Source organism: Eucalyptus grandis, chromosome 3 (assembly GCF_016545825.1).
Source record: "Eucalyptus grandis isolate ANBG69807.140 chromosome 3, ASM1654582v1, whole genome shotgun sequence".
NCBI classification, from domain to species: domain Eukaryota; kingdom Viridiplantae; phylum Streptophyta; class Magnoliopsida; order Myrtales; family Myrtaceae; genus Eucalyptus; species Eucalyptus grandis.
Window position 1 is genome coordinate 46,820,409 of NC_052614.1, and position 11,261 is coordinate 46,831,669.

General features: G+C 41.4%; 2 protein-coding genes across 5 annotated transcripts; one reads left to right on the forward strand and one right to left on the reverse strand.

Moving 5' to 3' along the window:
* The first annotated feature begins 874 nt into the window (after positions 1 to 874).
* LOC104437562 (probable protein phosphatase 2C 60) lies at positions 875 to 5,677 on the forward strand. 4 transcript variants are annotated; one of them, XM_010050535.3, is made up of 11 exons: positions 875 to 1,185; positions 1,618 to 1,739; positions 1,856 to 1,919; positions 2,030 to 2,138; positions 3,130 to 3,283; positions 3,409 to 3,534; positions 3,810 to 3,933; positions 4,169 to 4,245; positions 4,466 to 4,518; positions 4,988 to 5,042; positions 5,148 to 5,677. In XM_010050535.3, the coding sequence occupies exons 2-11, from the start codon at positions 1,623 to 1,625 to the stop codon at positions 5,358 to 5,360; spliced, it is 1,092 nt and encodes a 363-aa protein (XP_010048837.2). In that variant the 5' UTR covers positions 875 to 1,185; positions 1,618 to 1,622; the 3' UTR covers positions 5,361 to 5,677. The 4 variants fall into 4 exon arrangements, with proteins under 4 accessions (XP_010048837.2, XP_010048838.2, XP_010048835.2 ...); XM_010050536.3 differs by having other exon boundaries at positions 1,621 to 1,739; XM_010050533.3 differs by having other exon boundaries at positions 875 to 1,178.
* Positions 5,678 to 6,619: 942 nt separating this feature from the next.
* On the reverse strand, positions 6,620 to 11,261 carry LOC104437563 (transmembrane 9 superfamily member 8). Its single transcript, XM_010050537.3, has 7 exons — positions 11,055 to 11,261; positions 9,155 to 9,319; positions 8,968 to 9,077; positions 8,761 to 8,869; positions 8,566 to 8,678; positions 8,320 to 8,470; positions 6,620 to 8,066 (listed from the first exon to the last, which is right to left on the reverse strand). Exons 1-7 carry the CDS (start codon positions 11,169 to 11,171, stop codon positions 6,909 to 6,911), a joined length of 1,923 nt encoding a protein of 640 aa, XP_010048839.1. The 5' UTR covers positions 11,172 to 11,261; the 3' UTR covers positions 6,620 to 6,908.

Sequence of the window (11,261 nt, forward strand, 5' to 3'; positions counted from 1 at the left end):
TCACGTGGATTAGATATGCCACAACATTACCGATTTTGAATGTTTTGTAAATTGAAAACTATTTTAAAATAAACATGTCATTTTGAATATTGACTTAAGATTTTTAATGGTATATTAGCTTTTAAAGGCACCGGCTCATCAAGCAAAGAAGAATAATCTAGAAATATCAATGAAAATCCAATCAGAATCTTTCTTGGGATACTAGAATCAAGGGATTGACAACTCTTATAATATAATGATCTCTTCATTTATTATTTTTCCATTCATTTATAAGATCCATATATAATAGAAAGCATCTCAATAATTGTACGTTGAGATCAAGAATCAAATACTTTTGTTCTTTCATAGTATCAAAATAGGAGATCTCGAGTTCAAATCATTTCCAATCTCCTCTCTAATTATATATTTCCACATGTTAAGCTTAGGCCAAAATTCAACTTATCCGTGTGGGAGAGTATTAGAGTCATCAAATGTTAAAATACATCTTCATATAACAACTTAAATTTTTAAAAAAGTTGACAATAATTCCACAAAATTTCACAGCTCTTTCATCCACGTTTGAAGCATGAAAAACTATTTACTTTCTTAAACCATCTTCATGAAAAATATACAATTTTTTTTTCACCATGAAATCTGTAGTAAAACGGAGACAGCCTTGAAAAGGAAATAAAAAAAGAGAGCATAGACAAATGAAAAAAGGGGAAAAACTCAAAGGTAAGTGGATAGGTTCAATGGCCTAGATGACAAAAGTAATAATCTTTTTATACGTGTCGCTGTACTGCGACGCAGTCATTAGAGAGAGAGAGTCTTGCAGTTCTGGCTGACACACGTTTCGAAGTTGATTAAACAGTCCCCACTCATTACCCGACAAGACACACACACGACCCTTCCCATCTCCCATCTCCCATCTCCATCTTCCATCTCCTTCTTCCTTCCTTCCTCCCTTCTGGGTCTTCTTCTTCGTCGTCGCCTCCCATGGGGACTCTATAAAGCTCTCTCCTTTCGGCCCTTCCTCCTCCTCCTCGAACTTTCCGGATTCGTGGGGGAAAATTCGCCTGCTTTCTTCGCCACCCGTCTCGTTCTCTGGAATCCCCGGCTCTGTTCGGAGCTCACTCGAAGCGTGTGAGTCAGGCGGGTGCCCGTACGCGAGGCCTTAATTCGTCTCCTCTTCTGGGTCGGTAAGTGGTGTGTGATCGCGTGGCTTTTACCTCATCCGATCTGTCTGTGTCTTTGCCCTGAGTGGCGCTTCTGGGTTCTGCTCTGCTGTACGGGGATTCGAATTTTCTTTTCCTGTCGTTCTTTAATGTTCGGTGACGAGTACGGTTGCGAGCATCGCAATTCTCGAATTGGGTAAAGAGTGGTATTTTCTGGAAAGGCTTCTTCTTTTGGTCACTGTATATTCTGTAGAATTGAGGGGCTACGGGATCGTACATCTTTTTCTAGCAAGAAAACGTTTTTTAGTTAAATTTCTCTTTTTGGTTTTTGACGAGGGATTGAATCGTGTGGACTTAAAAGAGTTTTGAACCGTAGAAAGGAGGTCCTGGTTACAGCCGATGATAATTAGTTTGTGAAAGCGACAATTTACAACCCCCTGATGTGTTGAATTTGGGTGAACAGCAGAGATGGGAGTATACTTGAGCACTCCCAAAACTGAGAAATTCTCTGAAGATGGCGAGGGCGACCGGCTTAGATATGGGTTGTCGTCGATGCAAGGGTGGCGTGCCACTATGGAAGACGCCGTGAGTGAATTCATCATCATTTGCCATCTGGCCTTTGAGATTGTACTTGATGAGTTTTGGTGCTGATGCCATTACTAACGTTGGTTAGTTACTACTACTGTATGTGTTGCCGCTAGCATGCTGCCTATCCCAATCTGGACTCTTCCACCTCGTTCTTTGGTGTTTACGATGGCCACGGAGGTAACAACATGCTTTTGGTATACTCTCAATATCAGCAACTTTCCTGAATTCTCTATTTGTTTGCAATAACGATATTTGCATCACAGAGTACAATTTACCATGACTTTCAGGTAAGGTGGTTGCCAAGTTTTGTGCCAAATATCTTCACCAGCAGGTTTTGAAGGAGGAGGCTTATTCAGCTGGGGAAATTGGAACTTCAGTTCAGAAGGCATTTTTCAGGTGCTGCTCATCAATTTTTGAGTTTGAATGTGTTGTTGTGCATTCGCATTTCTGCTTTCTAGCAAGGTTTCTGCATATATGGTTTATTGAGTTTTAGTCTGCGGTTACTGCTTGTGTGGCCTTGATCTCCATTGCAAGCATGCTTTTTTATGGATGGGGTGCAGAATATGTATGGCTGAATCTGTTAGTTCCCAAAAGTTAAGACATGAAATGGAGGGCATAGTTGCTTGCTTAAATCTTTCTTTCTGTCCAGTTTTGTCTTTTTTTTTTTATGATTTAAGACGTGAGTCCTCAATGATCTGACTTTAACCAAACAGCTGGTTATTACTTCTGTTGGACGACATCCTATTCTGTCATGTCATTATTGTATCGTTAATGACAGTTAACAAGTCAAAACACTAATGGGCCGCTGCTTCAAACTGAAAAGAAAAAGAAAAGTTCTATAGATTGGACCAGAATCTGTCAAGATATCGTAGTGCTGCCTCTTCTATGTAAGTTGAGTGTGACATGTAAAACTCAGAACGTACATAATCATGTCAAACGAACAATGGATGAATAGAGTAAAAGACAAGTTTAATAAGGCAGAGTGGTGGTGTCAAAACTTGACCCATACTCAAATACCAGGATATGTAGCCATTTCTAAGAGCTTAAATTGTGAAGAAATGGGTATTGTAAATCAAGTACAATACATCAACAGACTAAATGGTGGGCAAGATCATCAACCAAAGCTTCTGACCAAATATGGGTGGAAAACTTCAATGCTTCTTCTGGAATAAATGCTTGATCAGATTGTGTTTAAAGTTCGCTTAGTAGAGCTTCTGTACTGCAGAATATGTCTGATGATTCATATATGTTGAGATCTGCAAGATGCGGTTTGAATTTTTACAGGCTCTACTGGGATGATTAGTTCTGCTGCATTTATTTTATATGAGACAGACTCACATGCATAGTTTTGTTGACATCTGGGATTGCTTTGGTTTTGCTTTTGCAGAATGGATGAGATGATGCGTGGCCAGAGAGGGTGGAGGGAGCTAGCTGTTCTTGGGGACAAGATAAACAAGTTTTCCGGTATGATAGAAGGGCTAATATGGTCTCCAAGGGGTGGTGACGCTAATGGCCGGATTGATGATTGGGCTTTTGAGGATGTAGGTGCAGCAAGCCATACATCAAAAATTTCTCTTATTACCGTTGCTGTCCCAGATGTTATTTCATTTTCCATTAATATTTCACAGCAGTGACCCAGACATTTTCCTTCTTGGCATTTTGTCAGGGGCCTCATTCTGATTTTTCTGGACCAACTTCTGGGAGTACGGCCTGTGTTGCAATCATTAGAAACAACCAGCTTGTTGTTGCAAATGCTGGTGATTCTCGGTGTGTCATATCTAGGAAGGGTCAGGTAGGATATCAAAACCACAACTCAAGACCATTCTTGTATTTATTGGAGAGGGTCATCATGGATTTCCTTGCCTGTTTTTGAGTATCCATTATCTTGGATTGATTTACTGAAGATAATGTGTAACTTATGCGCCATGGATTATTAGGGATGCCGTATAACTTAACATCTGCTGCGTTCATCTAGATATTCTGACTGGTAGATGTAGTATGACTCCTGTATTCCTGGATAGAGGTAGTATAAGAACTGTTATTTTATCCTGGATTCTTCTTGAAAAGGCATACAATCTTTCTCGAGACCATAAACCTGATTTGGAGGCTGAAAAGGAGAGGATTATAAAAGCTGGTGGTTTCATTCATGCTGGACGAGTTAATGGAAGTTTGAATCTTGCCAGGGCTATAGGTACTCACTTCCTCCTCGGGATTTATTATGTCACATGTTTATATGGTGAAATATCATGCATTTGATTCTTGATTCCATTCTTGTCTAGTCATTTCCATTGGATCGCGTCGTCAGTGTGATTGGCATATTTGACTTTTTTGCATTTTCAGTGGAATTTATCACGCAGCATGTAGCATTGATAAACACCATAATTGCAATTTGGTATTTTAAGCATACCAGTTTCCACACAATGCAGGTGACATGGAATTCAAGCAGAACAAATTTTTGCCTGTTGAGAAGCAAATTGTAACGGCCAACCCCGATATAAATACTGTACGTATAGTCCTACATAATCGCTCTTTTGTTTTCTAGGTACATTATTGCAAAAGTGGTTGTTCAGGCATTTCCTAGTTCCTTCTTTCCTCTTTGTTGTCATTTTGTGTTTAACTAGGACTTTGGTGTGGCTGTGCCTAATTTTCGTTTGGCTTTTAATATTATTGGATTTATATGAGGTACCACTTCTAATCTTTTCTTTTAACTGTTTCGTCTTTAGGTGGAGCTTTGTGACGATGACGATTTCGTTGTGCTGGCATGCGATGGAATCTGGTATATGTCCTGATTCTTCATCTTGCTTTATAAATATATCAGAGAAAACTTTGCCATATATAGGAGTTTTTGGGTACTATTCAATGATTAAATTTTTACTTTAAAGGATTTTGACTTAAGTCTTTTTCCCCCTTTCCATTTTTGAGAAACCCAAGTTTTGAGTGCCAGGATGGAATAAGACACGCTCAAGATGTGTGGTCTGCATTGATTAAACCAATAGCCTCTATGATAAAATTCAAGGAAGGGTCCATTGGTAATGTAGATGATGCTTTTTGTAAACACAGTTATTTTAAGCTCATCTGTGATTAGGTTACTTCTTTTACAACACTGGCATATGAATTGCAATTATCGGCATCTACCTGAAGTTAAATGGTCATGTCATGGTAAAAAGAGAACAGAGGAGAGAAAAGAAGGGGGGAAGGGGGGGAGGCAAATAGATGGTCATGTGATTTTCTTCACTTTGGTTCAGGGACTGTATGTCAAGCCAGCAGCTAGTGGATTTCATACACGACCAGCTGAAGTCGGTACGTTGTTTTTGCTCATATATGTACACACTCATGCACATACATATATTTTTGTCTGAGAGCGACATGATCTTGCATCTTCATTTCGGTTTACATGCAATACAGGAAACCAAGCTCTCCGCGGTGTGCGAGAGAGTTCTGGATAGATGTTTGGCACCATCCACTGTAACTGGCGAGGGATGCGACAACATGACCATGATCTTGGTCCAGTTCAAGAAACCTATCCAGTCCTCAGTGCCCGCCGAGGAGCAATCTCCAACTCCTCAGCCTACCGAAGCAGGGTCGAAACCAGAGAATAATGGGTCCGGACCTGAGTAAATTAGAAACAGACCGGTGTCGATGCACGGGTTTTTCAGTTGGGTAATCTCTTTTTAAAGGATTCCGATTTCTTGAAAATATAATGTTTATTTTTCTTCCTTCTCTCTCCCCCTTGTAAATTTTATTGTAGAATTGGAAAGGATTTCCACGAGATGGAAAAGCATGTGACGTAGCGCAATCGAGTTGTGTTGACTATTTGCAACGCGAGTGGTTGGTAGACCTCAGACGAGGTTTTGCTGCCTTGCTAGTTGCTACTTTTCTGTTTTGACACTGACGCTTCGATTATTGAGTGGCATATTAGGGCAGTTGGTTTGCTAGGTTGCCAAGATATGCTTCGTGTATTTAATACTTGAGCGGGTGTCATGTTTCATACTCACTCGAGTTGGTGGGTGTGAAGCATATCGCTTTAAAGCGCTCATACAGATTATCGTCCGGATACAATGTCTTAAAGCAAAAGGAAAACATTAAAATGCACCTTCTTGAGCGATCTTTAAGCTTCCTTACTTAAGAAGTTCTGGTAGAGTAGATTTAGCTTCATTACTTAAAGTTCTGGTAGAATATAATTTAGTTTACTGTTCGAAGTTCGTTAAGACGTGTAGTTCTTTCATTTTTTTAGAAGTGCCTTGAAAGATGTTATTTCCATCACTGATATGAGGGAAGTAGCACGTCGGGCAGCTGAAAAAAATATTCTGGGGCTCAATGATTTGGGTTTCGTCTCTCGGCCAGTTAGCAGACAAGTTAGCGTTTCGAAATGAGTTCTTCCAACCCTTGTAATGCATCATCAATCATAAAATGTGACGAAAATGCTGTTAATACTCAACAATCTGTACACAGCACAATATAATTTGGAGAGCTCACGCTCGACCCCAATATAAGCTTTTAGTTCAACTCAACTCACATCGTATGCAAATCTAGTTCAACTCAAGCTACTCTCAAACACGAATAGGGAAATCACGATTCAAGTCTACGACGGTTGTAGATGTATAGGTACAATAAAATATACAGCTATAAACAACAAATTAGGCTCGTCGACAAGTTACTTTAGGAGCTGCCTATCTCAATGGAGCGAGTGCGTTCCCCTAAAGCTCGATCATTAGGAAAGGAAAAGAAAACCAGTTCAGCACAAATGGAACTTAGCCTTTCAGAGCATAAGAAGCATTACAGAGCATCCAAATCATGAGACAAGATCCGCTAATCCCCTACCAATCAAGCGCACTCGATCGAAATTGGAAAACAAAGGTTTACAGGAACTAGGCCTCTAGAAAACAAAAGCAAGCTTTTGAAGAGAATCTACATTATTATCAAGCAGCATGGAGACAAGCTAACTTCAAGCAACGAAGCTCGAATTTAAAAGGGTATACTACTTTCACATGAGAATTTTAGAATCGCTATAACAAAAATCATAGTTCTGCTGACATACAAAATTGAAAACATAAGAATACATATGAATGATTTGAAGACGCCTTAAATCTGAGATCGGAACAGTCGCATTGTTTTTCATTCTTTGAAAGGAAGAAGCTAACCAGTGCACATACTCAACTGCATCGATCAGTCAATCTTCACTGACGAGTAAATGAGCCTAGTGAACCAGAAGCAAGCATAGAAGCCGATGGTTCCAGTCAGCACGAAAAATGCATAGGAAGCAATCAGCATGTAGCCGAAGTACAATGCCCCAGAAACTAGCTTCGTGATCTCGAGCTTTGTGAAGAAGTAAAACGTGGCATAGAGGAAAAGGTACAAGGCCGAGGATCCAGCTGTGAGGTAAGATCTCCACCACCAAAGATAGTCCTCGCTGCACAACTGGAAATAGCAGAGCACAATCGTAATTTCAGCACAAGTGACGATCAAGATAATGAAGACCAGGAAGAGGAATCCGAAGATGTAGTAGAACTGGTTCAGCCAGATTGAAGTGAGGATGAAGAAGAGTTCGATGAAGACGGCTCCAAATGGAAGGATTCCACCAATCAAGATTGAGAAGGCCGGATTCATGTACCAAGCCTGCTCTGGGATCTGCCTGGGAATTTTATTTGTTTTGACTGGATCCTCAATCGCCGGCTTCCTGAATCCAATGTAGGCACCCACAAAAACAAGTGGGACTGAAATTCCAAACCATAAGAATACCAAAGCGAACATGGTACCAAATGGCACTGCCCCAGAAGACTTCTGGCCCCATATGAGCGCATTCAAGACGAAGAAAATGGCAAAGACGATTGCAGGGAACACAATTGCAGTCCGCAGTGCTATTTTCTTCCACTCAGTTCCTTTGAACATTTTGTACAGACGAGAAGATGCGTATCCAGCAAAGAGGCCCATGAATACCCAAAGTAAGAGCATGGCTGTCATGAGACCACCCCGGTTTGAAGGGGAGAGGAACCCGAGGATGGCAAAGATCATCGTGACCAGAATCATGCCAAAAAACTGAACACCTGTTCCTACATAGATACACAGCAGATCTGAGTTGGAAGGGGGTCTGAAAACATCACCATGGACCAGCTTCCATCCAGTCTCTTCCTGGGCTTCTTCCTGAGTCTCAAGCTCATTGTACTTGGAAATATCGCGATAAAGTGTCCGCAGCATTATCATAGCCACCATTCCAGAGAGAAATAGTACAATCATCAGAGAATTAACAATTGAAAACCAGTGGATCTGGTCATCACTCATCAAAAGATAGGTATCCCACCGAGAAGCCCACTTCACATCGCTCTCCTGAAAGATAAATGAAGGAGAGTGGAATTGATATAATGAGACATGAGTCAGGACATAGACAACTCTCATCTAGCAGATTTATCTGAAGGTAACTGAAAAAACAAATAATTATTATCAAAAAGTGCTTCAGCTAATGAAAGACTCTTCACAGGAAAAATACAGGTTTATATATGAGAAACTGAAGAAAAACATCAATACCGAAAGTTCTTCAGCATATCGAAAAAAGGGTTATCATTAAAGCAAAGAAGCTCACCAGGAACTCCACATCATAGGTGAATATAATTTCCTTCTTCTCCTCAACCTCTTGAGGAGAATTTGAGTTAACTACTGTATGCTTCGAATGGGGATCGCATGTCGTTAGGCGAGTATTTTCATTCCACGTCCCTTCATATTCATGCTTGACACTATATTCACGAAATCATAACCAAACACGTCAGGTATTGCTAGAAGGGGAGGAAGACATTGCAAATAATAACATTCGAAAGCAAGCAAAACCAACCTAAAGGGTTTGACCTCAAAACCCACAATTCTGGCCAAGTCGGTCTCTGCATCTCTGTGATACTTGACAGAAAATGACAAATGGTTGTGGATGAAATACTTCTCCTCTTTGCTCTGTGCATAAAAAGTAAAAAACTTATCATGCTGTGTTGAGAGAGAGAGAGAGAGAATTTTGTTCTGTTATGAGAGAACATACCCCAGCATAGTGGCCTTTAAGCCCAACATGAAAACCAAGTTGATATACAGGAGTGGCATCCTGCTCTGATCTCCGTAAGGGAACAACAACAGGAAGGTTGTCCAGAATCCTGTCATTAAGCACATCAAGAAAACCAAATTGAGCAATGTGCTCTAGAAAATAACAGAAGCTAGACTGGTCCAAAAGCATGTTCAACATGTTCCTTACATATTGACCCGATACTCATCAGCAATCTTTTCCTTCAAATCCTTCGTTTCCTTTGCATTAGGGACTGCACGGCAGAGGATTTTGCACATCTTTGGGTCCCGCATCTTAAACTGCAGAAATCCATTACGTAATTAGCAAAATACAAAATTCATTCTCAAGATAAAATCTTGCAGACACAAAAACTAACCTCATAAGGAGAGTTCTCAATACGGTCCCCACGTAGTACTTCACCAAGATTCTCTGCACTGTCCAATATCTTTTTGGGGCGGCAAAACGGTAGAGAATAAAAGGAATAAGGAAGCTGCGTCTTAATAGATGTCAATTTGTTCACTTTGACCTTCAGCGGATGTCCCTGCATTTTAGAACGCGATAAACAAAAAGTCAACATGGGATTATGTCCGAGTAAAACCCCCATATATCAGAATGCAAATTAAAAAAGCATAAAATAACGCAGGCTCAGATATTTACAGCTCAAAAAAGGATACGCAGCACACCAAGACAATCATGGCAAGTGGCAACACAAAGTTTCAACAAAACTTTAAATATTAAATATCATCACTGCTCATCTTTGATCAAATGACTTAGATCGGACATATAATGCACGCACGACAGAAAAATATTCAAATTACAAAAAGAAGAAAAAAATAGCACTGCCAAAACACGTTAATATCCCCCTAAAATGGCTTGATTGCTATACATTGGCCATGCATCCAAAATATATCACAACACAAAGAACCAAAGAGATAAGTTTCATGAATTAATTAATACCCACATCAAGTCTCCAACCACAATCATTGTTTTTTAAGAACAGAGTATTAGGTAAATAGATTCTGCAGTTCTTAACCCCTATGCCATTTATGTAAGCTTGCCATTCATTCTCTTTTCAACTTTGTTTCTTCTTTCTACAAAATCTAGCTTGATCGTGAGTCTTCCCATGGGCAGCACATGCAATGTATTTCTCAAGCCTTCCAGCAGAATGAAATGAATCAAACTACATCAGTTTTTTACACTAACTGCTATCATCATCTCGTGGCCAAACACCACATGTCATCGTAATTTGCTCAAAGTTCTATGGCTGAAATTTACAAATCTAAAGCTAAGTTGCCTACATCTCCAAATCTTGCTTCCTCACTTGCCAGATCTAAAAATACAGACCTACAATACGCATGGAAACATATAAGATATGGCTAACATAAAAGAAACAAAATGTATCACATCCTACAGCTTATTCACACGATGTAAAAATTCAATTCCACAGCCATAACACTCGTGAGCACGTTTTCTAACGCAAACCCAGCAACAATAGCTCCTAAAAAAGCTAAAATCTAGCTAATCAAATGAATATCTGATTCCAACTACATCACAAGTCCACCTCCCAATCTAAGGATTAGCCTGCACAGCTACAAGACGACACTGCTATTCCCCATCACACCGAGTTACTCTAGAGCTCAGCAGCAGTGACCTAAAAATCAGGAATTGGAGATTCTCCTGAAGTGAACAGGCACGGCCATTTCCACAGCCTAATCCTAGAGGCTCTCCATCGCTCAAGACACCAGCGCAACGTCATTTCACATTTCCCGAGAAGGCAGCAATCTCTCTCCTGCCGAATCTCTTCCATCGAGAGCGTCGGCAGCCGAAAAAAATAAAAAGAATCAGGCAAATCGAATAGAGCACCGCTTCGCATTTCCACATGCAAAAAACAAACCATCGCGTCACCACTCCAAACGAAGAACCAAAAAAAAATCCCTAGCGCTCTCAGCACCACCGACACCGCCACATCAGCTCCCCTCCCGACCGCGAATCAAAAGCCAGATCCGAGCCGCGACGCGATCGCAGGCGCGGGCCGGAGCCGCGAATCGGCCAGATCCGACGACCGACGGCGCAGATCGAGCCGCTTCGCGGGGGGTCTCGCACAGTGACGAGCCACATCTCTCGACACCGGACACGAACGCGCGCGCGCGCAGGCAAAGCTCTCGAATCCGCATGCATCCGGAAACCTAAAACGGGCATCGCATCCGGGGCGGAGGGACGGGACTGGAAAGGAAGCGAGAGCGAGCAGATGCGAGAGGCGGAGGGGGGGAACTGACCTTCTCGAAGTCCTCGGGGGCGACGCCGGGGAGGTAGAAGGAGCGGGCGCCATGGATCAGGAGGAAGGAGAGGAGGATCAGGGAGGGGAGGGAGAGAGATCTCCTCAGCGGATCCATGGAGAGCGCGAGCGAGAGAGGAAGAGAGAGAGAGAAACAGTGAGATGTGAGAAGGAATGGGGAAGGGGGGGAGGAAGACGAGATCTAGAG